This window comes from Silurus meridionalis, chromosome 10, assembly GCF_014805685.1.
Source record: "Silurus meridionalis isolate SWU-2019-XX chromosome 10, ASM1480568v1, whole genome shotgun sequence".
In the NCBI taxonomy this organism is placed as follows: Eukaryota; Metazoa; Chordata; class Actinopteri; order Siluriformes; family Siluridae; genus Silurus; species Silurus meridionalis.
This window is the reverse complement of record NC_060893.1, coordinates 16,910,444-16,932,272: the sequence shown is the minus strand read 5'-3', so window position 1 is coordinate 16,932,272 and position 21,829 is coordinate 16,910,444. Positions and strand designations below refer to the sequence as shown.

Below are 21,829 nucleotides of genomic sequence, written 5' to 3'. Positions count from 1 at the left end.
CCATCCAACAGTGCATTCTTCGTAAGCTGCAAGAGGTCAGACAAGGAGCAGCCAGGTTACAAGTAGGAGGAAAATACAGTACTTATGAGTGTGTAAGGGACACTGGAGACACTTTAGAGCTGACCCTGTAATTGGCTAACAACTGAAATAAATTATACACTCTCCCTGGTGGACCTCTATTAATAATCAGACAGACAGACAGACAGACAGACAGACACACACACACACACACACACACACACACACACACACACACATTAAACAATTGCATTACTTTCTGGGGATAAAATACCCTCGCTCGTAGCACTTAAAGAATTATTTTGGAGTGGTATGTGCGTAAGAGTGTGAGAAAGACAGAAAGAAGAGTGAAAGGGGGGAGAGTGAGTGTGTTGGCTTGGCTGACCGTCTGCGGTTCTGTCGCGGTAAGGGGGGTGGGGGGGATGCTGGTGGGGTGTTGGTGGAAGGGGGGCAGAGCGGGCGTTGCTGCCGAATTCCCTGAGAAATGTTCCTTTTGGAGCCGACCCTGTGCTTACATACCTCCCTCTTTTAAACTCTCCTCTTCTCACTTTCACTGTTATGAAACGCAGGATCCTGAAACGCATCACTCTTTCAAAAGGTACTAAAAGTCCACGTGAGCAAAAAAAACTTTTTTTTATTACCATATTCACCGCTTCCCAGGCCAAACCCCTGCAAAACCCTGCACTGCAAGTTTGTTTGCCTTTTCGCTGTACCAGCAATCATCTGAACTTCGTCAAAGACTTGCTGAACTGATGGGCTAAGTCAGGTGTGGTGGGACAGGGATACGCTATAATGTGCAGTTGATGGGAATTGGGGGAGTACAGTTTGCGAAAATACGGCCATAAAATATAAGTAAGATGCAGGCTCAGGTTCCCTCTGGGTCTTGTTGTCTCGGTATCTACCCTGGTGGTAACAGAGACAAATAGAGCGCACGGGTCTGTGGGGATGGCGCTAAATTGCGCTGTCTCACACCGCGCCCTGTCACACACACACACACACACACACACACACACACACACACACACACACAAATCGGTTGTGCTTTTGCTCGCAGTCAGTCGGCATCTCAGAACAGACCGTATGAGAGCCTGATTGCGTCTGAGAGAGAGAGAGAGAGAGAGAGAGAGAGAGAGAGAGAAGGGGGTTGGGGATTGTAAGGGAGGCTGGACTGATCTATGTGCCGCTGCAAAAACCTTGTTCCTGTGTTTTTACTCTGGGAGTGAGTTTTGAGTTCTGGACGAGGAACGCTTGGTCTGCAGGGGGAATGCACCGAGAAACCACCCTTTCCTCTCCTCTTCTCCTTTTTCCTATGGTGTATTTTCCCACCGTTTTTTATGTTTTACTTGTTAACGTGAGGGGCAGGATACTATAAGGTGGCTCATCTCGTGTTTCTCTCTCTCTGCCACTCTGCTGAACAAAATCCATCTGCACAAAAGGAGCGTGTTATCTTTTCTTTTGGAAGCCATACATTTGCAGCTGATGCTTTTTTTTTTTGGAGCCGCAAACTTTCTCTGTTTAAAGATGAATAATTAAAAAGCTTGGATCCTATGCTATCCCCTTGTGCAAACATTTTAGATGATGTCATTGCACTGCATTTTTGATCAGAGAGCTTTTTTCAGGAGACCCACGGACGAGCAGCGAGGTGGGCGGCGAGCTCCGAAAAATCAGGTGCAGAGCCGCTGAGTAGAGTTTTCGTGGCCGGCTGGATCTGCCAGGCGCGTCTCTCTCCTTAATCTCCACTCTATCCATCATCTGAGCTGGACCGGACTAGGGAACGTGGACCCCTCGCAGCCATGACCGAGGCCGACTGGCGGCGCTTGAAGTGCCCCGTGACGCGCGCACATCTCCATCGCACCGGCCAGTCAGTCCGCTTTCCCGTTCCTCCATACACTTCTCGATGCCAATCCACGGAACTCACGTGTCATGTTTCATCCGGAGTGTCTCAATTTTAAAAAAGACCTTAAGACCTTCGACGAACACTTTAAGGAAGCCAGTGTGAAAATTGTACAAGGATTTGGAAATCCTAGGTGCAGAAAAGAGTTTGATTTTGCGCACTTTCCTCTCGGGTAATCCTCGGACCGGACGTAGAACGAGGACGACCGGTAAACTTGGCTTCACCTGTTCCCCCGTAACCCGTGGAGAATACCAGCTGTTATGGCCTAACCCCCCACTTCTGCTCTCCTCCTCCCGTCAGCTCTGCCCCGCCCCCGAGCCGTTACCAGGCGCGCAAGCAACAGCCGCCGTTACAGCCGCTCCCGGTGGCACGCTCGCTGCGCACTCCTCACTGACACACACACACACACACACACACACACCTCCTTCAAAAGGGGGAAGCTATGCGCGCCGCCCGGTTCCGGCGGGAGCGTCCGCTGACCTTGTGACCTCTCCGGTGGGATTACACGGGCGGGATAGAAAGGAGAACTTTGGCGAGATCGAAGGCGACCCAGCGTTCATTTGCTTTCCAAGACGCACTGAGCGATTCGGCCGGACGCAGGGAGCAATGCGGTCCTTCTTCTCTACCCTGGCTGTCTTGTAAGTCATTAATTACCTAATGCTGAACTCCTGCACATGCGTGTTAATGCAAGCCGTTTCCTGTAAACTGTAATGCGTAAAAGATTTACTCGGTTAAAACAGCAGCTCTGTGGAATTATGCATTTGCTGCACGCTTCACTTCCCATGACTAATTGTGAGTCTTGCATACATAATCACAAAATGCCCAGAATGACATCACCCCCTCTGAGTTGCCATGGTCACGGATGTCAATCAGACATGGTCTCAGGTAAGAGTGCCTCATCCAAAGAAAACAAAGTCCAGATTTTTTTTGCAGTGCTCTCCTAAAGTGTGACCACAACATCTTTTTTTTTCTTTTCCTAACTTGCCCTCTCCTTCCTTTTACATGACAGTCACCTTGAGATGCTTGTCATTGTTCTTTTGTCAACCTGCACACAGGTTGACCTCTATCCCTCTGTCTTTCTGTTTCAAAACTGAAACTATCAATCTATCTAATAGTATTACTAATTGGCATGGAAATTATCCTCATATCTACTGTATGAGTACAGAAAAATCAAGAATTTGGTTGAGTACCACACATCCCCTGGATGACTAAACACATTGTAGATAAAGACAGCTTTTAGAAATTGCAACAATTTTTACTGCATTAGCTGAGCATTTAAAAAAAAGGTTCATTCCTATGATTGGAAAATGCCTTTTTTGGGGGAAGTTAGAAAAAAAAAACATTCAATAGAGATGAACTTATATAATGTTTAGATTTCATATTTAAAAAGTGACTCTATTTAACTGATAAATTCACCACTGAAGAAAGATGAAGCCTCGTGAAGTATCAGGATCAGGTGTAGAAGTGATTTTTGTGATTATGCACATATGCATTTTTTTAGCGCACATAGTCTACAAATGTCATTATGAAGTGTTTGTGTTTCTCATCTAAACCCTAACCACTAAACTTTACCACATGTGCAGTACTCAATTCTGTTCAGACTGAGAGAGGTGCAATAGGATCCATCTATTTCAATTGAACTCTTGTATTTCATCACCCTCAAGTCTCTTGTGTGCAGTCCAGAACCAACTGCTTCCTCCGGGCCCTTGGCCTCAGCCTGCCTCGCAGATGTGAAAGGTGCACTGTGTAATGTGGCAGTAACACTACATTGCAAGCTGATTAGCTGGTTTGTGTTCCTGCCATACCGCTTAAGCTGAGACAGTCAGTCAAACCTTTTGTGAGACAATGAACTCTGCTTGAAAGGCACACGGGAAAGAAAGTCAGGGGGCGATTTGGGATGGAGCTCCACTTCCACACACAAACACCTTTAGGACAAATCCTATCTCAGGTCTGATGATGTCACACTGCCTTGCTTGTCTTGGCTCATGACCACACAGTGCTTTAAAGTAAGAGCTCCCAGCTTCTTTCTCTCCTCTTTCCCCCTCCCTTACTCTCTCTGGGTTGATGTGGTTTTGGAGGAATAGGGGGAATCCGAAGTTGCAGCTAAAGGATTTTTTTCCTCTTCTCATTTTCTCTTCTTTTTGAGCTTTCTCCCTCTCTCAGCGTAACAGTGTTGTTTGAACAGCTGAGAATTCTTACCGAGCTTTGAGCCATTTTCACCTGCTCTGCCAGCGCTGGCAGGTAGATGAAGCATGCATACATCACAGCAGGCAGCCAGTGCTCATATGTCTGCAAGCAGGATGCATAAATATGGAGATAGCATGCATGAATGCCCATAATATCAATAACACCCCATGAACAGCAGCCAGTAATCATACAGTGAAATGCACATTGACTACGCACCGTAAAAACTGCACAGATTTCCAGTTCAACAATGCTTCTATTTAAACTGTGATCCAATCTGGAGCTGAGGAGTGCTGAGATACAAAGAGATACTGGGAACCTAAAGACATTGCAACATAATACATATTTACAAACATATGTACAAATTGCACAGATATGAAATATACATTTTAGAGATTGCAGATGAAGCCATTCTATACACAGTGACATGAGGCCACTGGCCAGTCACAGTATTGCTCTCTTTTCTTGCATTAAATATATTGTATAGTGTTTAAAGATTGGCAAATACATCTGGGGAAAATAGTACATCTTTTAATGTGATATTGACAAGTCTGCCAGTGCATACTATTGCCACTGTTAATGTGAATGCTCCTGCAAATAATTTTACAAATACATTTCTTTATTTCCAGGTTAATAAATTAGGCCAATTACCAAAAAAATAATTGTGCATAGAATAGTTCTTAGATTTTATGGTTTCAAAGAGCCAGCTTTTAAATTTAGCTTTCGCTTGTGTGCTTAGTCATGGACTTATTATCAAACGACTGTGTTTTTAATATGTGCCACCGGGAAGCAGTAGTTAACCAAACAGTATGGCTCACTGTAATTGTACAATGCATATAGGGCATAGGGTCATGACCTGTATGTACAGGTGTGGGATTAGTACCCGAAACCATTCTGTTTCTCCTCTCAAACGTAGACCTGGTCAGCAGATGTAGGCAATGACTTCAAGCACCTGGCTGACACACTTCACTACTCATGTAGTCTGTACATACAGGTGCACAGTCAGCACACACAGGTGCACAAAAACCACAGACACACAGTCAGCCTGCCAGTGCATACCACTGCTCACTCCATAGGCAATGACCCCAAGCTGGTGCATTCCCAGTATGCACACATGTTGAACCAGTCTGTTCGGATATAAAGCTGCCAAGCACATCTTATATGACCCAAGGTGTTCGTTCTAGACCATTTTATAAGAGAAGACAGTCAGTGAGAAATACAGAGACGACCACCCTGCATTAAAGGATGAGAGCCAGTAAGATATACAGAGACATAAAGCCAGTGCTGTTCAACCCCATTGATAGTTTGCAGTTATGCATGGGCAATGAAGGTATTCCCCCAGACAGAATGCAAACACATATTGTGCCAGTATGGGACAGTATGAGGACAGTATGAATCAGTTATGGAAAGAGATGAGGAGACAAACTCATGTCATTCAGATGATTTTCCAGCAGTGCCATTCAAAAATCTGAGACATCTGTCTCCCTCTTTCATGCTCCCTAGTTTTGACTTCCTCTTACTAATGAGGCTCTACATCCAAATAGCTTCCTCTGTTTCTTTTTCTGTCTGAATCTATTTCAGGGATGGGAGTCCTAAGAGTCAGCCTGAAATTTCCAGAATTTCTTTTATGAATTACTAAATTCTGGGAAATTGAGGAGAACTGGCAATGTAATTAGAGCCATCAGTTCAGTGGTTTGACTATATTTAAATATTGAAAAATAATTGTAACTCTTTCGTAAAAAAAAAAAAAAAAAAAAATCTAAATCTAAATCTAATTGGGAATCCTGTGTTGAAATTAACCTTTTCAAGATGGTGTTATTGTGTAGTACCATCATGTTATAATATGCAGTACATGCAATACCTGTGCGCCGGAGGGGTGGGGTATGCAGTGTTGGAGAAGTTGATCATTCTTGATAAAATTTTGATAGTTGCAGTACCAAAACAATTATGGTTTTTATTGGTATACATTTTAGATTTAGGTTGGTTTTGTTGAGAGAGAGTGAAAGAAAGCAAAAATGTTAGCAATGAAGTTAACATTAAATTGGATAAACCTTGACATTCTCCAAGATAAAACATTGGCAGAATTAGATAAAGTTGTAAGGGATTCTTTTCATCATAACGAATAAAGGAAGAAAAGCTTTTTTTCATAGACAAAAAGGTAAAAGTAGTTAAACATTGTTTTGTTGTTGTTCCAACTCCCTTTCAGATCAAATGGGATTGTCCTCTTGGTCAGATGGAACTATTTAAGATTCAATTGAATAATGGACTATTTAAAAAAATTGCAGAGTAGTAAAAATAGCACAGCTGTTACAGAGACTAAATGTTAAAATGATACTGTGGATATTCAAGTAAAGTGGCTTTTTTGTATAATGTATGTGTGTGTGTGTGTGTGTGTGTGTGTGTGTGTGCTACATGGCTAGGCTGCGATGCATCAAATGTGAACATGTGAACACCTTTTTTTTAGATTACAGATTAATTACCATGAATCAGTATATTGAAATATGGGCAAATTGTTTTTTGATGTGCTGAGAGTGTATAAAAGGTCGATGTATATGTGTGTAGAGAAATATTTGATGTGAGAAGAAGTGACTTGTGTGTGTATGTTCCTAATTACAGTTATATGTATGGGAGTCTGAGTGTGTGTTCAGCATCTGTGTTTCTGCTTTGCTGCAGCTGCCAGCTGCCGACACTGTTTCTCCGTCTTTATTTTCCCTTGTTCTGTTTCTCGCTCTCATATCTCTTCATGGCTGGGACAGTGTGGGGGAGTCTTCCCATTCTCCTAAAACCAGACAGGGAAATGTGAGAGGGAGAACAAGAAATGGGTATTTAAAAATGTCAAGATGAGAAACGCTCGTTTAGATCTTTTCCTATCTCTTACATTATGCTCATTTTTTGGGACGCCTCCACATTCTCTCCTCCGACTGAATGGACGTGATGTAATAATGAAGTGTAAGGTCTCAGGATGTAAACAAGGAACCAGGTTCAGTCGAATATTTCAAATAAATCATAAGCTTATCGCATTTGCTAAAATAATTAATAATGCTGTGAAGCCACAACTCGGCCACAATTCAAAGGGATTATGCCTTAAGAGAGAGTGTAATTGACTAAAAATCCCAGTGTTAACTGCTTGGTGACCTATTACGTTAGTAATCAGTGACTGAATGCCATGGATATGAGTGTGAGAAAAAGATTGGAGTTCCACTAATGCAGTACTGCTAAAACTACAGGGATGCTTACTCAAATAATGCATATAGACCCAACAGACATGGTATAGTTATTAATCCAAATCAGGACTTATCTCTTTCCGCTTTCCATTGCATAACCCTTAACAGGCATGTGGGAGGAGTTTTCTGTAAATTGTATAGTGGTGACATCATTTCTCTTATGACACTAGTCTAGCAATTGTAGCAACACTGGATAGACTTTAAGGTCTGATTTAACTTTTACTCAGTATTTGCTTTTATGTAAAAAGATATAAGTAAAGGATTTTTCATTGAACTTGATGGAAAGCATAACTGACGCTAGTTCCACTGTACTGACAGGTAAAAACGCAGTGATTGTCTTATTCTTGCCACAAAGAGTAACCAAATTCAGAATAAATACTTTTTATGTCCCATCAGCAATTGAAATAATAAGAAAACATGGGACTACCTATTTGCTGCTGTATTGTGCTATAATGTGGCACATGCTAGAAGTTACAGAGGTCTGAGTTCATTTGTAAGAATAAAAAATTATCAACAGACGTGTTAGCTTGTTTCCTGCCTTGTTTTTAGGCTATTTCCACTGAAGGGACTAGAATGAATTTTCATGCTGTCTTTGAACTTACAAATTTTTTTAATCTAACTTACTTTCCTACTGGGTAATTCTGGGACATATATTTAAAATCTCAAGCCTAGCACCTGATTTTAAATCAGTTATATTGTACATACTAGTATATTCTTTTTATTTGTTAAATTAATAACTGAATTTAGTGTTCCCTTGATTAAATCTATAAATCATAACTCAAAACTCTTATCTTGCAAAACTTTTTCTAAAAAAAGACAGAAATGGAAGCATCCATGCTTTTTTCACACTTTAAAAGCACTGATGTCAACAACAACATTGTTCCAACATCCCACTTCCAAGTAGAAAGTTGAAAGCAGCATTAGTCCCTATGCCACAGCTCGAAAAAACTTTTTAATGCTTTTATTTTTTGGAGGCCAACATCATTTGAGCTTCACATACTGAACATCAGTTATTGATTCATCAAAAAATTACAAACAATTGATGATCTAAACAATTAAGCAAATAATTAATTATTTCTTAAATAATTAGAAATAAATTCTTAGAAAACACAATCCCAAATCACCTTGAAGGAGCAAAATCATTTACATAAAAACAGATACACAATGAAAGTGGGGAAGAGAGAAAACTTGATTATTTTTGTGTTCAACTGTTGAGCTGCTGTGTGTCGAGAAAGATAAAGAAAAGGAAAAAAGGGTCTGCCAAAGACAAGTAAAGTACATGACAGTGGGGAAAGGAAAGAGGAAAAGGGAGGGAAAGTAGAAATGTTCTTAGGGCTTGTTTATATGGAGTTAGTTGCCAGGCGCAGGGCAGTAGGTTTATATGTTCACCCTTAGGTTTTCCTCTTGTAGGGGGTGCTTAAACAAGCACACCCCATCTCTAGAGTGTTCTCACATAGTACATAGCATTATGGAATACATGTGCACACTCACACTAACAGCATACATAACACATCCCTGGAGCATAAGCACACACATCTTTGGCACATATACTCTGATACACTTTATTAGAGCACACAACACACCCTTCCCTTGCCTAACAAGCCTTGACAATAGACCTAGAATCATATTATTCCTATTTTACTTTGTGCTAAAACCACACGGATTACTCTGTATAAGCTTTCAGACGTATTTCAAGGTAAATTTAGGATGATTACAATAATTGCATAGTTATGATGCTTCTATTTTGAGGATTTGCTTTGACTTTGGCCAGATTCCTCTGTTTGTGTGCAAAAGTGTTTTTGTCTGAAGAAGAGGTGGCATTAGGACACTAAAGACTAAGATAGAGGACGCTTATGCTTAGAATAATTGGTTTTTCTAATGATCAGAAGCTCAGTCACTTTAATATTCTAAGGATCAATATATAAAAAAATGAATGCCAAATAGACCAGTACTATAATAAAGTCATAATCTCATAACAATAACAAATAATCTCATAATCTCAAACAATAAAAAAATATATAGCCTAGGTCATATTTAAGTACTGCATGCTGCATGGTACTAACGGCTTCTAGAAAATTCAATTAGCATATATTGATGCTATAGACATACTATTAAGATTCCACATGTACCACAAGTAAACTGTTCACAAATATACATCATGATCATCAAGAACACAGACAAAGTGAAGCAGTACTAGTGAATAGTACACTAAGGAAACAATCCTGGGACTGTTATTATTAATGAATATTATAACAAAGAAAGAGTTGAAGAATAAAAAAACACAGGTGGTACAGGCAACGCTGATCAGTGACTTGTCTTTGAAAACAAATTTGTCGACTCAGACTTTATTACCTCTGACAAGTTGATTAGACCTGCTCTTGAAACACATACAACTAGCAACTATGATTTAAAGTAGGTAGATATATCAAATACAGGAAAGTTGCATAATGCCTGCTCTAACTTATAAAGATTACTTTTAATTTCAGGGACCTGTATAATAAATCTAGTTGCCATTTATACTTTCTTTAGCATTCAAATGTTATCTAAGACTGTGTTTTGGGTAGGGGATTCATTGTTTGTGAATTGTAATCACATAAATACTTTTTTAATGCTAATTGTTCTTGTTCAATGTTCTTAAAACTCTCTGGCTATTTTTATGGGAGTTTGGATAAAATTCTTTATTAGCATATTCCATAAACTGCTGTAAATTTGGGAAAGGGTAATCCAGGCCATAAAGTTGTGACATATTAATGCTTTATAATTTGTCCTTAGTATACTAAAAGGCATTGCATATTCTAATTTTCAGTGTTTAGTGCAAAATGCATCAATATAAAGTTTAAATGTTTTTAATTTATGTTTCAGAAATCCTGTCTTAAGCCCATTTTTTCTTTTAATTTAATGACTACACCTCTAACCAATTTATTGAACTACATTTCTGATGTTTATATGGGATTTTTACAAAAAATACCATCTATGCTACTTCTCTTGTTGTGCTTCAAATATGCTTTCAACTATGCCTCCGACATCTGTTTTAGACAACCATTGGACACGAGCCAAGAGTTGCTTTAAAGCTGTTGTCACAATTTCTGATGTTTCACACAAAGTTGTTCAGCTCATGCACCCCAAAGAGAACCTGAAAGCAACTGTTTGAGCTCTGCAACACCAGGCTTAAGGGCTCCTGGCAAGAGCTTGCTTCACCCTTGCTATGAACTACCCTGTTTGCTCTCAACACAAAGGGTTCTCGCACAAAATATTGTCCAAGTTTCCATACAATTGTGAGCAATGCCTCAAATGTCAACTTTTTCCTCTCCCAAAGTGAGAAGATTAAAGATGGCAGAGAGAGAAAGGAAAATAGAACAGGGCTCCATCCAAAATCAGGGCACACTCCCTTCCCTCCCACATACCTCCTGGGCTGCAGAGATGAATAAGGAGATTATCAGGCATTTAACATTCTGACAGATTCAGCATCCAGCTCACTGGGAGGTAGAGAAAGAGCTGTGATCTTATTGTTTATAACTTCAAGATCTAGGCAAATGGACTTAAGGCAGGATGATTAGGAGGGTTAAGGAATTAAAGAGAACTTCCAAAAAAAATACTGTTGGAGTCATTAGGGTGTGTCCCAATTAAACCATCTTCGTCATCAAAGTTAAGAATCATGTTCATCACTGTGTTTGTGAAACTAGGCTCAGTGTGAAAGCAGTTAGACAAAAGAGGTTTATGAGCTGGTTGCATGGCCTGAAGAAGTCTGGGGTATTCCACAAATCTAGTCTCAGAGCATCATGGCTGTATAAATCAGAATGTTTAAGGCTCAGACTTATAGATTCTGATAAAATAATGATAAATTATGTATGTGTGTGGATTAGGACCTAAGTGGAGGAGATACAGATTAGAGATGCTAAACACCAGTGACGCCGTTCATCTCTTTTCAGGTGTATCCAGATGATGCTGGTGATGTGCAATCCTCTACAGGTGAGTTGTGTGTGTGTGTGTGTGTGTGTGTGTGTGTGTGTGTGTGTGTGTGTGTGTGTGTGTGTGTGTGAAGCTAGTTTGCTAGATTGAACAATTTGATGAATTCATTTTAAGCAATTAAGCAACTCAGTAATGAGAAAACATGATTACGTTTATAATTTCTCCATAGGTTGCATTACTTTATGGACTAAATTTGGCAAACGTTGTGCCTTATTTGAGTTAATAAAAGCTGAATTAACATTATAATAACATTATTATTTTATAAAATTTTATACAGAAAAGCTTGAATCCAGAAATAATAATGATAAATAACAAGATTTAAGAAACAAAAATGGCTTTAAGTAATAAAATGTCTGTTGTAGGTAAATACTTAATTTCAGGGTGTAGGTACTTCTGGAGCAGGGCTTCTAAAACTTCTAATAGTGCACCATATCTAGTAGTCTGTCAGTATGATTTTAAATGATTTTGGATCGTTTTTATCAGTATGGGAAGATTTTTGCTAACTGTTCAAGAAAGTGAATCTTCAGGTTGGAAGCTAAGAACTGCTGCTCTGATAGGTTTTATCATATGTCTAAGAATCTACCTTTGTGAGAAAAGTGAGATATCAGGGCAGAGGAGAGATAAGACACCTGCATGTATGTTCCTCTGCCTGCAGGTGTTCGGAGTTGATGGCGTGAACTTCAGCATGCATGTGGAGAATCAGACTCGTGCACGAGACCCCATGAGCCGGCGACAGCCCCGAGTCTACCAGCTCTACAGTCGCACCAGCTGCAAACATGTACAAGTGTTTGGCCGGAGAATCAGTGCCCGCGGGGAGGACGGAGACAAATTTGGTAACAACATACATACATACACAAAGAGTCTCTGGATCATTAGAATTTTTCTCTAGGGCTGCACAATAATAGCAAAATGTAAAAATACAACTAAACTCAATAGTGAAATATATTGCTTAGCACAGATATTCAGATAAATCTGGATTCATTTAGTCATATTATAATTTTTCATTGCACATTGTACACTAAGTAACAGCTCTATAGTTATAGTAATTTAGAATTATTCTTTTAAAAATAAATACAAATACAAAAATTAAACCATTACAGTTAATTAATTGCACAATCACTTAATCCCTACTCTTAATTCATTTACTTTATTTCTCTGGTTCCCATTCACTCTTTCCCCCTATTCTGTCTGACTCAGTTTGTCTGTATTCTTCAACCCATTCACACAGTACAGAAAAGAACAGAAAAATAATGTCTTACAAGGAAAACTATGTATCTGGAGACAAGATGTTGGCAAATCGATTCGCAGATGAATATCTTGCTTATTCTGTTACTCACAAAAACTGAGGAAAAAGGTAGTGAGGAACTTGTGTGTGGAAAACAAACACCTCAGCGACTGCTGACACTGTGATTCATGAAGGGGAGGGGGTGGAAAGAATGAAAGAGAGAGCAAGAGGGCGTGAGAGATGGATACAGCAAAGTCAGCGCTGGGTGTTAGTGTGTTAGCAGCTCATCTCCTCATTGATCTCTCCATTGATCCTACGTTTTGCCTCTGGGTTTTTTCCTTGAATGGGTTTAAACAACATGCTGACCATATCCTCCCCCTCTCCATCTCTCCTTCTTTCACTTTCACCTCTCATCTCACCTCTTTCTCCATCCATCTGTCCATCCATCCCTCTATCCATCCTCCCCCACTCTCTCTGGATGCTGTGTGATCCACTGCCAAGCCACACAATCAATGGCAGAGGAAGCTGAAAGATGATATTTACCACCTGGTGAATTTACCGTACAAATGATGGCTAATCATTTATTAAAACTACAAGGCATTTTCATCTGTTTCCTCCATGCTTAAGACTTTTTACGTATTTTCATACATAAAATCCTTTCAGTTCTTCCAGGCAGTAATGTGGAAAAAATAGAAAGGTGGAGAGCAATAGAGAAGATTGGGGGAAGAGAAAAGGGAGGGAAAGAGCAAGCTTATTGATCAGTGCTGACCCCTGCATTGGTAAAAGGTCATTTAGGAACTCGATTTAGGGGTTTATGTTTAAACAGGCACAACCGTTATGAAACCACACAAACATATGCCTGATATGTACTTAGCAAATTACTAACCAAAATACTAAATACTAAAATAACCTCTTGGACACAAAAAGATTGTCACATACCAATACTTGCCATATTGTTTACAGGACAAAATGTGATTTAAGACGGTTATGAGGTACCTTGTGGCTAAACAATATTATAATATAGATTGTGAACATCAGCTATGATTTTGATCAGAGAATAATTTTCTGAACTTTCATGGGTATTGTCAGTACTCCAGTAACACTATGTCAACATATACATAGTAATCGTTATTATTATAAAATGTTATTATTATCATTTACTTTTTATTTTTTTCTGCTATCAAAATATATTTTTGACTGCTGTTTTCCCAATTATGATTATATACATTGCACATCTTGTCATGTGGCTCATTAACACTTTCAGTCACAACAGAGTTTACACTGCTTAAAGGTATTGAGATTTAATCTCCACAGTGGATTTATGTCTGCTCTTTTCCACAATTACTGCTAACTTGTTAATGTTAGCACAGGAAGTCAATCATTATAGACTTAGAGCAATCATTAAACGGTAATTATTCAGTTTCTGTGTGGTATTTACGACAGTTATCAAATTTGCTGCCTAAACTCAAACCATCTTGAATAGCCAATCTGAAATTAACTTAATGTTTATGTATGGGAGAAAGGGTGAATGTTCCACCTGAAATAGTAAGCTCAAACATTCTCAGGATTTTTGTAATACTTAAAGGAAAACTCTAATGTTTATAAACTTAAAGTCTCTCCATAACATTTGAAATGTATGTGCGAGTGGGTGTATTTCTATCTCGTAAATCTGCTGAAATCCCCATCAAGATGAAATGGTTACTAAAAGTTAACAAATAATTTGAGACAAATGGAAAACTTGAAGAGTATGTTTTCACTGAAATTTTAAAATTTTAACATGAATATGCCACACAAATTAAAAAGCAACATGTAGTACACTTTTAACAATAAAACTTTTAGGATTATACAGATATGGCTGAAAATATTAATGAAGCTTTTCTTATTGAGTTTGGAGACACTGGCGCATTGCAATTAGCATGACCCTTCATAGCATATAACCACAAGAAATTTCACAAAAAAAGGTAGTTCTTTCTCTAAAACAATGCATTATACTGGTTTAAACTTCAGTTTGAAAAAACATTTGCCTTAAAAAGTAATGACAAAATAAAGTGTTCTGCATAAATATTCCACTGCTCCTTGATGTCCATTAGAAGTGAATTCATAGTAAAATGGTTTTACATGAAATTGTGTTGAACTTGATAGTGTGGAAAAATGCTGGAGTATTCCCCAAGCCAAAGTTCTTTCAATAAATTTCAATTAATCATAACAACCTTTTTGAGAAATAAATACATTTCATTTATTGAGTCTGGGCAATAACATGGCAATGTAAAAAAATCTGCATTGCCAGAATTTCAGCCTGTAGGTGAAATCCAGGCTAAATAATAAGTCAAAAGTGAGAAAGTACTTTAATCACTATTTTAAATTACTACAGGAAATGAAGCAATATCAACAGAAGAAAAGAAATTGTCACCTGCTGTTTTTTTCTTGTTATTGTGTGTTCAGGTCCATTGTACTATGTATTGTTTCTTTTGTAACATCTGTCTGTATGCCTGTCTTTCTGTCCCTTCACAAGCCCAGCTTGTAGTGGAGGCAGACACATTTGGCAGCCAGGTGCGAATCAGGGGGAGGGAGACCAACTACTACCTGTGTATGAACCGCAGGGGCAAACTTGTAGGCAAGGTGACACATCTCTATGTTAGCTAAATTTCATTCTTTGTGCGGACAATCTGAGTTCATGGCAAACTGACAAGTGTTTACTTTCTCCCTCTCTCTTTCAATGGCTTTGTCTTGCCTCTGTGTGGCTGTTTTTCCGGATTTTCCCAGAAGGCCAGTAATCGCAGTGAGGACTGTGTCTTTATTGAGATGGTGCTTGAGAACAACTACACAGCATTAATGTCAGCACGTTACAAAGACTGGTATGTGGGCTTCACCAAGAGGGGTCGCCCTCGCCGTGGCCCACAGACTCTTCTAAACCAGCAAGACGTTCATTTCATGAAGCGCCTTCCTCCAGGAGAGCAGCCAGACCACACGCCATTTCGTTTCACCACTGTCAGCAAGAGGAGCAAAAGAGTCCGTGCTGCACGACCACGCTAACTTATGCTGCACTAAAGCTAAAAAAAACACGATCCCTCTAAGGGACAAAACATTTAAATCAGGGCCTTGCAACAAAAGACAACCCTAGACTACATCCCAATAATTGGGACCATGTTCATGTTTAAATTAGGACCTGCTAAGGAAACAAAATGACTAATGGGACCAGGTTAACGCTAAAAGAACCTGATGTGGATGGAAAGTCCAACCACAGTTTACTGGCTAAATGTGGAGTGCTTTTCTTTTGAAGATTAAGCTAAGTTTTACTGTAGCATTTTCCAGTCAACAGGATCTAAACTGGACCAGCAATTATACCACAACATGTGCTATTCCCCACTAGAGCCTTGACTGTAGTCTAGCACAGACATGCTAAACCAAGCCCAAACATGATGCAGTGACTAGTTGTAGTAATTTTCTATAGACTAAAGATGCAGAAAAACTGACAACTAACAATCCTCAATACAGCACAGGGGACACGACTCGACACTCTACAAAAGACCGTTCTCTCTTACACACAGCATAGGCTTCACTCAGGATTCCCCGAACAAGATTCATGAAAATGTGACTGTGATAAAATAATGAATCTTCGGGAATTGTTTAGAGGTGTGTAAGATTTAAATTGAGTAATGATTTGAAAAAGACTCAAGAGTGTAATAAAGGAGAGACTACATTTAAGATCTCTCCCTCTCCTCCTGCCTGCAATCTAGTATGAATTTAAGAATGCGTGCATGTGTGTACATGGGTGTGTATGTATCTAAAAGAGTGTTTCAGGTTGCACCAAAGACCACATTGGATGCTCCCACAGAAGAAGTTGCGGAGTACATCTGTGTAGGTAACCTTAAAAAAGTGCTTGCCTTTTTCTGAAAGAACCTACTAAAACTGGAATGTAATAATTATAATAATAATGATGATGATGACAAAAGGCCATGAAAGTCCTTAGAAAGCTGCACCAAAAATGAACTAATGACCAAAGACAACTGAAGACCAGTGAGTAATATGACAATACCCAGCACCCTAATATTCCAGAATCCAGCAGCCTATCAGAGTGCAGGACTTAGCAGTGGGACAGGAAAGGGATGGAGTCTTCCCTCTATATTCCTTTTGCTTTTGAAATGACACAAGGAGCAATGTTCCTGTTTGGATTCCAACTGGAATGCTGCTAATAGAAATGTTAGACAAATACCAAAGTCATATATGTTATTGTTTAAACGGAAAAAAGCATTACAATAAATAAAACTAAATAAATATATATATATATATATATATATATATATATATATATATATATATATATATATATATATATATATATATATATATATATATATATATATATATATATATATATATATATATATATATATATATATATATATATATATATATATATATATATATATAAAGAGTAAAAACTAAATAAGTGATAAGTTATATAAGTTATATTAAGTGATATAAAGCTAAATAAGTGATAATATACATTGACTGCTACTATATTTGTTGTTATTATAAAGTTTATTTCACTTATTTATTTCATCTGTGTATGGCAATCCTTCTTAAGCCAGTAAACTATACAGAAAGTGTCTGTGTTTTGAAACATGCCTACAGTGTCTCTCAGTCTGTCTGTCAATCAGTCTGTCTGTCTGTCTTCATTATTAACTGTGGCCATTTTTTGTCAAAAACTATCCAGAATTATTCAACATTGAAATAATAATTACCAACATTTGGTCCAGAGCTTGGGTTATGTCTGCCTCTAGTTTCACAGGTTGTGCATGTAGGCTTACTCATGTTCTCTGGTTTCATCCAACCTGCCAAAAACATGGCATTAGGTGGATTAGTGACATTAAATTGACACCAGGCATGAATGTTTGTATATTTTATATGTGGTGCCATGCAGTGGACTGGTGGCCCATACACCTTGTAGCCACTGAAGAGCAAGAAAGAAAGACATTTCATTTTTTATGAAATAATTCAAAGGCCTCCTGCTTTCTGGATAAATAATATAAAAAAATAATAATTATTTATCTTTTTAAACTACAAGCAGCCATGATAGATGAGTACAAATATTTGAACAAATACATACACAAATATCTCTGTTTCGGCTGGTGGTAAATGTCGGGCTTGTATCTGTGACTCATTAATGCACACACTACCATTAATTCCAACCTGTAATCCCAGCAATTCCACTCAGCTGACTCAGCGGGAAAGTGAAGAATTTGAAGAAGGAGGGTGAGAAAGGGAAGAAGGGAAACAGAAAAGGGGTAGAGAGATAGAAAACGGCCTCTGGAAGCAGTATGGTGGAAAGATTCCATAGCCAAACCCAGAGGAAGGTGTATGGTAAGGCTGCAGCAGGAAGGAATGTTAAAAATTTGCGTGAGAACTGAGTAGTGACCCGAGACCTGCAGGAATTATGGGAAAAAAAACATATCCCAAAACCCACAGGAAGCACACACCCTACATCACACACCGCCAGAAGCATACTCGAATCATATAGTGATCACAGACCCACATATGTGTGCATGAACACAGGAAGCTGCGTCAGCATAGTAAAGAAATTCACACACATCAGAAAGCTATAGATCGCTTAAAGGATCCACTCATCATTTACAAACATACAGTACATTACAGGGAAACAACTCAAAATACACACTGCTGTCATCTATGCACACACACACTTCATATGATTGCGCCTTTATATCCACTGTGCAGCCACTATTACCACAGTGTGCCGTCTAATTTCAAAACATTGTTCCTCACAGAGAACCACAATTGCATGACCTCACACACAATAGCGGTAAACCACAACTATACTAGAACCCAGCAGCCAAACCCACAATGTAAAGTAAGTTAATAGATATACACACAAAGTAGATCATTAGATACACACACACACACACACACACACACACACACACACACACACACAGATACAAACATAAATAACAATACATCATTACCTAATCATAATGTTTTAACCAACTATTAGCTCTTTTAAAATTTGGCAAATGGTTTTATGGGGTTGGCAAAGAAAACTAGAAAAAGAGAAACACACAAAACTAGGACATATTTAACATGCATTAGAAACAACTAAATAAATCTGTGTGTAAATAATAAACAGTGTTGTAGCTGGATTGCCTCTGCAGAACACATGGCAAGGGAACTTTTTGCAATTTCCCTTGCCATGTTAAAGGAGTAGTGAAGCTTTTTTCAAAAACATAAAATCAATTTACAGTATCTGTGCTTCATTTACAGCTACAGCAGGCAATACATACAGTGGGCTTTATCTTTTAGTAGAGATGTATGTAAATTCTTTTTTTGTAGATTTCTGCAAAATGTAACAGTTTTGGTAATGGCCATACTCTTTATACCTGTGTCTATATTGATTAATGACAATCAACCATAAATTACTAAGCATATTCATGGAATTGCGGGTTAACACTGTGATGCAACATAAAATAAAATAAAAAAGGTACAGCTCACAGCTTGGTTTGATCACTGTTCTTTAATATAAATTTTTTTACTTTTCTTTTATGGTTTATATAGAATTTGACAAACATAACAAGCCCAATTAATGGTTTAAACCAGCAGTTCCTAACACAAATCTGTCTTTTATCGGAATAATTACAAAAAGACTCAACAATAGCTCTTAGGCAATTGAGTTTAGGATAAAAGGGTTTTGGGTTCTTTTCCCATCACTGGGAAAAATGTGTTGAAATTCTTGTCAATAGAAATCACTCATATGCTTTCTACAGGAATTGCTTTAACTGGATAAGACATATGTAAAGTTAACCAAGAGTGCTGAAGAAGCAGAAGAAGAGGAAGAAGCATCTGCAAAGAGCAGGGTCACTCAAGGACCTGCATTGGGAAGCACAGATCTAAGACACTGTATTTAATCAGTAGCTGTGCTGTCTACATGCTCTTGCTGTATCACACTGTTGCAACTTGTCTGATTACATTTGAATACTGCACCCATAAAATTATGACCGCAGGAAAGGATATCAAAATCAAGTACAACACCACATGTTTTAGTAAAATAAGGCTGCCACATATAAAAACTATAACCATGATCAGGTTTTATTATTGCAACACTGGGGGGTGGCCACTCCGTTCATGTTCCAGTAATATATTCTCAGAAAGCCTTAGATGTTGCTGTAGGCACATTTTAATTTATTCACTTTTCATCTTCATTTCTAATTATCTAATCACTCAAACAGACGACACAGCAGGTATGTCCAGGCTTGTTCAATTGGAGTGAACCCAGGTGATTTAGTTCACAAATCATCGAGGTAAAGTGGCGCAATGCTACCACCTGCTGGTTATTTTGAGAACAGGTTATTGGGTCATTTCATCGTGGTTAGCCAGGTAGGTGTGTATGAGATGGCGTTGAATACGATGATTAGCACTGTTGATTAACAAGGGCCAATTATCCCAACTATAATCAATTACAATTTGAAATGACTCAAAGTGTTTGAGAGAACAGCAAATGAAGACTCCTATTCATTCACTAGATTCATATCTGTAAAACACGGAAGTGTGTTACACAAGTGTGTTAAATGACTGATGTCGGTATACAGGTGTAGAATTAAATCTTTCTTCTAGCACGTGTGAATTTTGTCGGAAATATTATAACGCTATATTTTACTTTCACCTTATTCTTTTGTTTTCTAAATACAATATACCGCCCAATAGTCATACCGTAAGCGTTAAGTAAGCTGTAGATGGAGTGTGGTGCTGCGTCAGCATAGCTGAGCGGTTACTTCGCTCAAATTTACACCTGGTGTACTTCTGAGTTACTGGGATCGACCACTGGCGCCGTCTGGAGTTTTCATCAAATCTAGATTTTATTTTATTTTATTTATATAATCATTTATAGGTTTTCTTTATATTACTGGTGCTAACCATTGGTGTCAAATGTTTGAGTTAATATACATCATTAACTGTACTTAAAGAATTTTTGGATACTTTCTAGTTTTAAGATAAGATAAGTCAAGGGATACCTTTATTCGTACTACAGTGGGGAAATTTCTTTGTTATAGCAGCAAAGAAAAAGAAATGTGGAAATATATATAATAAAAAAGTAGAGACATAATAAAGGTATACACGTTACAGTGTATAAATACATAAGCAAAAGAAAAAAAAAACACTTATAAGTAGTTACACTTTCCAACATATTGCACATAGGAAATATTGCACGGTTTTACATTAGTGCTATTGTACATTTATTGCATAAAATCTTTGTTTTTGTTATTATTGCAAAGTTCAAAACAAAATAAGAGTTTATATCTTGGTGACTGATTGTAAAGTCTAATAGCAGCCGGGAGAAAAGACCTTCTGTATCGCTTTTTCAGACACTTGGGATGTAACAGTCTGTCACTGAAGGAGCTGCTCAGAGATTAAACTGTATTATACAGGGGTTGAGAGTCGTTCTCCAGTAATGATGAAAGTTTAGCTACCATCTTCCTTTCTCCCACCTCCTATACATTGTCCAGGGGAATCCAAAGGACTGAGCTGGCCTTCCTGATCAGCTTGTCCAGTCTCTTCCTGTCTGAAGTAAAGATGCTGCTGCACCAGCAGACCACACCATAGGAGATGGCCACCAAAGAGTAAAAAAAAAAGGTCTTCAGTAGGTCTCCTTGAACAACCAAAGTCTCCTCAGCAGAAAGAGTCTGCTCTGTTATTTCTTGTAAATTGCCTCAGTATTATCTGTCCAGTCAAGTTTGCAGGAACACCCAGGTATTTGTAAGAGTCCACTCTAACAATGTCCTTTCCCTGAATGTTCACTGGTGAGAATGAAGTTTGTTTTTGCTTACGTAAATCCACCACCAGTTGTTTTGTCCTCCCCACATTTATCTGGAGGCAGCTTCATTGGCACCAGTCCACAAAGTTGTGTACTCCCTGTCATCATCATCTGTGATCAGGCCAACAATGTCAGAGTCATCAGAGAACTTCTGCAGGTGACAGGTTGCTAAGCTGAACATGACGTCTGCAGTGTAGACGGTGAAGAGCAACCGGGCCAGAACCATTGCCTGTGGGGCTCCAGTGTTGCAGACACTGGAGTATCTGGAGTTTACTGAGTATCAAAGATATAAGCAACTTTTATTATCTACTCAACCACATTACCAATTACATTTTACACCTCTGTTTAAGATGTCTTAACACCCCCTACCCACATCTGCTGCTTTTTATCACTGCTTGCCTAGTTTTCAGTCCAAAAAGTGCTAGAATAACTTTGCTCTGCTCTGTCAGCTCAAAATTCATTTTATTTATCTGAAATTATTTACTTTAATT

The 21,829-nt window shown here is 38.5% G+C and overlaps 1 protein-coding gene across 1 annotated transcript; it reads left to right on the top strand.

Annotated features, from left to right (window-relative positions):
• Window positions 1-1,167: 1,167 nt before the first annotated feature.
• Window positions 1,168-16,780, top strand: fgf18a (fibroblast growth factor 18a). The gene is made up of 5 exons (XM_046860273.1): window positions 1,168-2,550; window positions 11,250-11,289; window positions 11,945-12,122; window positions 15,027-15,133; window positions 15,278-16,780. Exons 1-5 carry the CDS (start codon window positions 2,519-2,521, stop codon window positions 15,545-15,547), a joined length of 627 nt encoding a protein of 208 aa, XP_046716229.1. The 5' UTR covers window positions 1,168-2,518; the 3' UTR covers window positions 15,548-16,780.
• The last annotated feature ends 5,049 nt before the right edge of the window (window positions 16,781-21,829 follow it).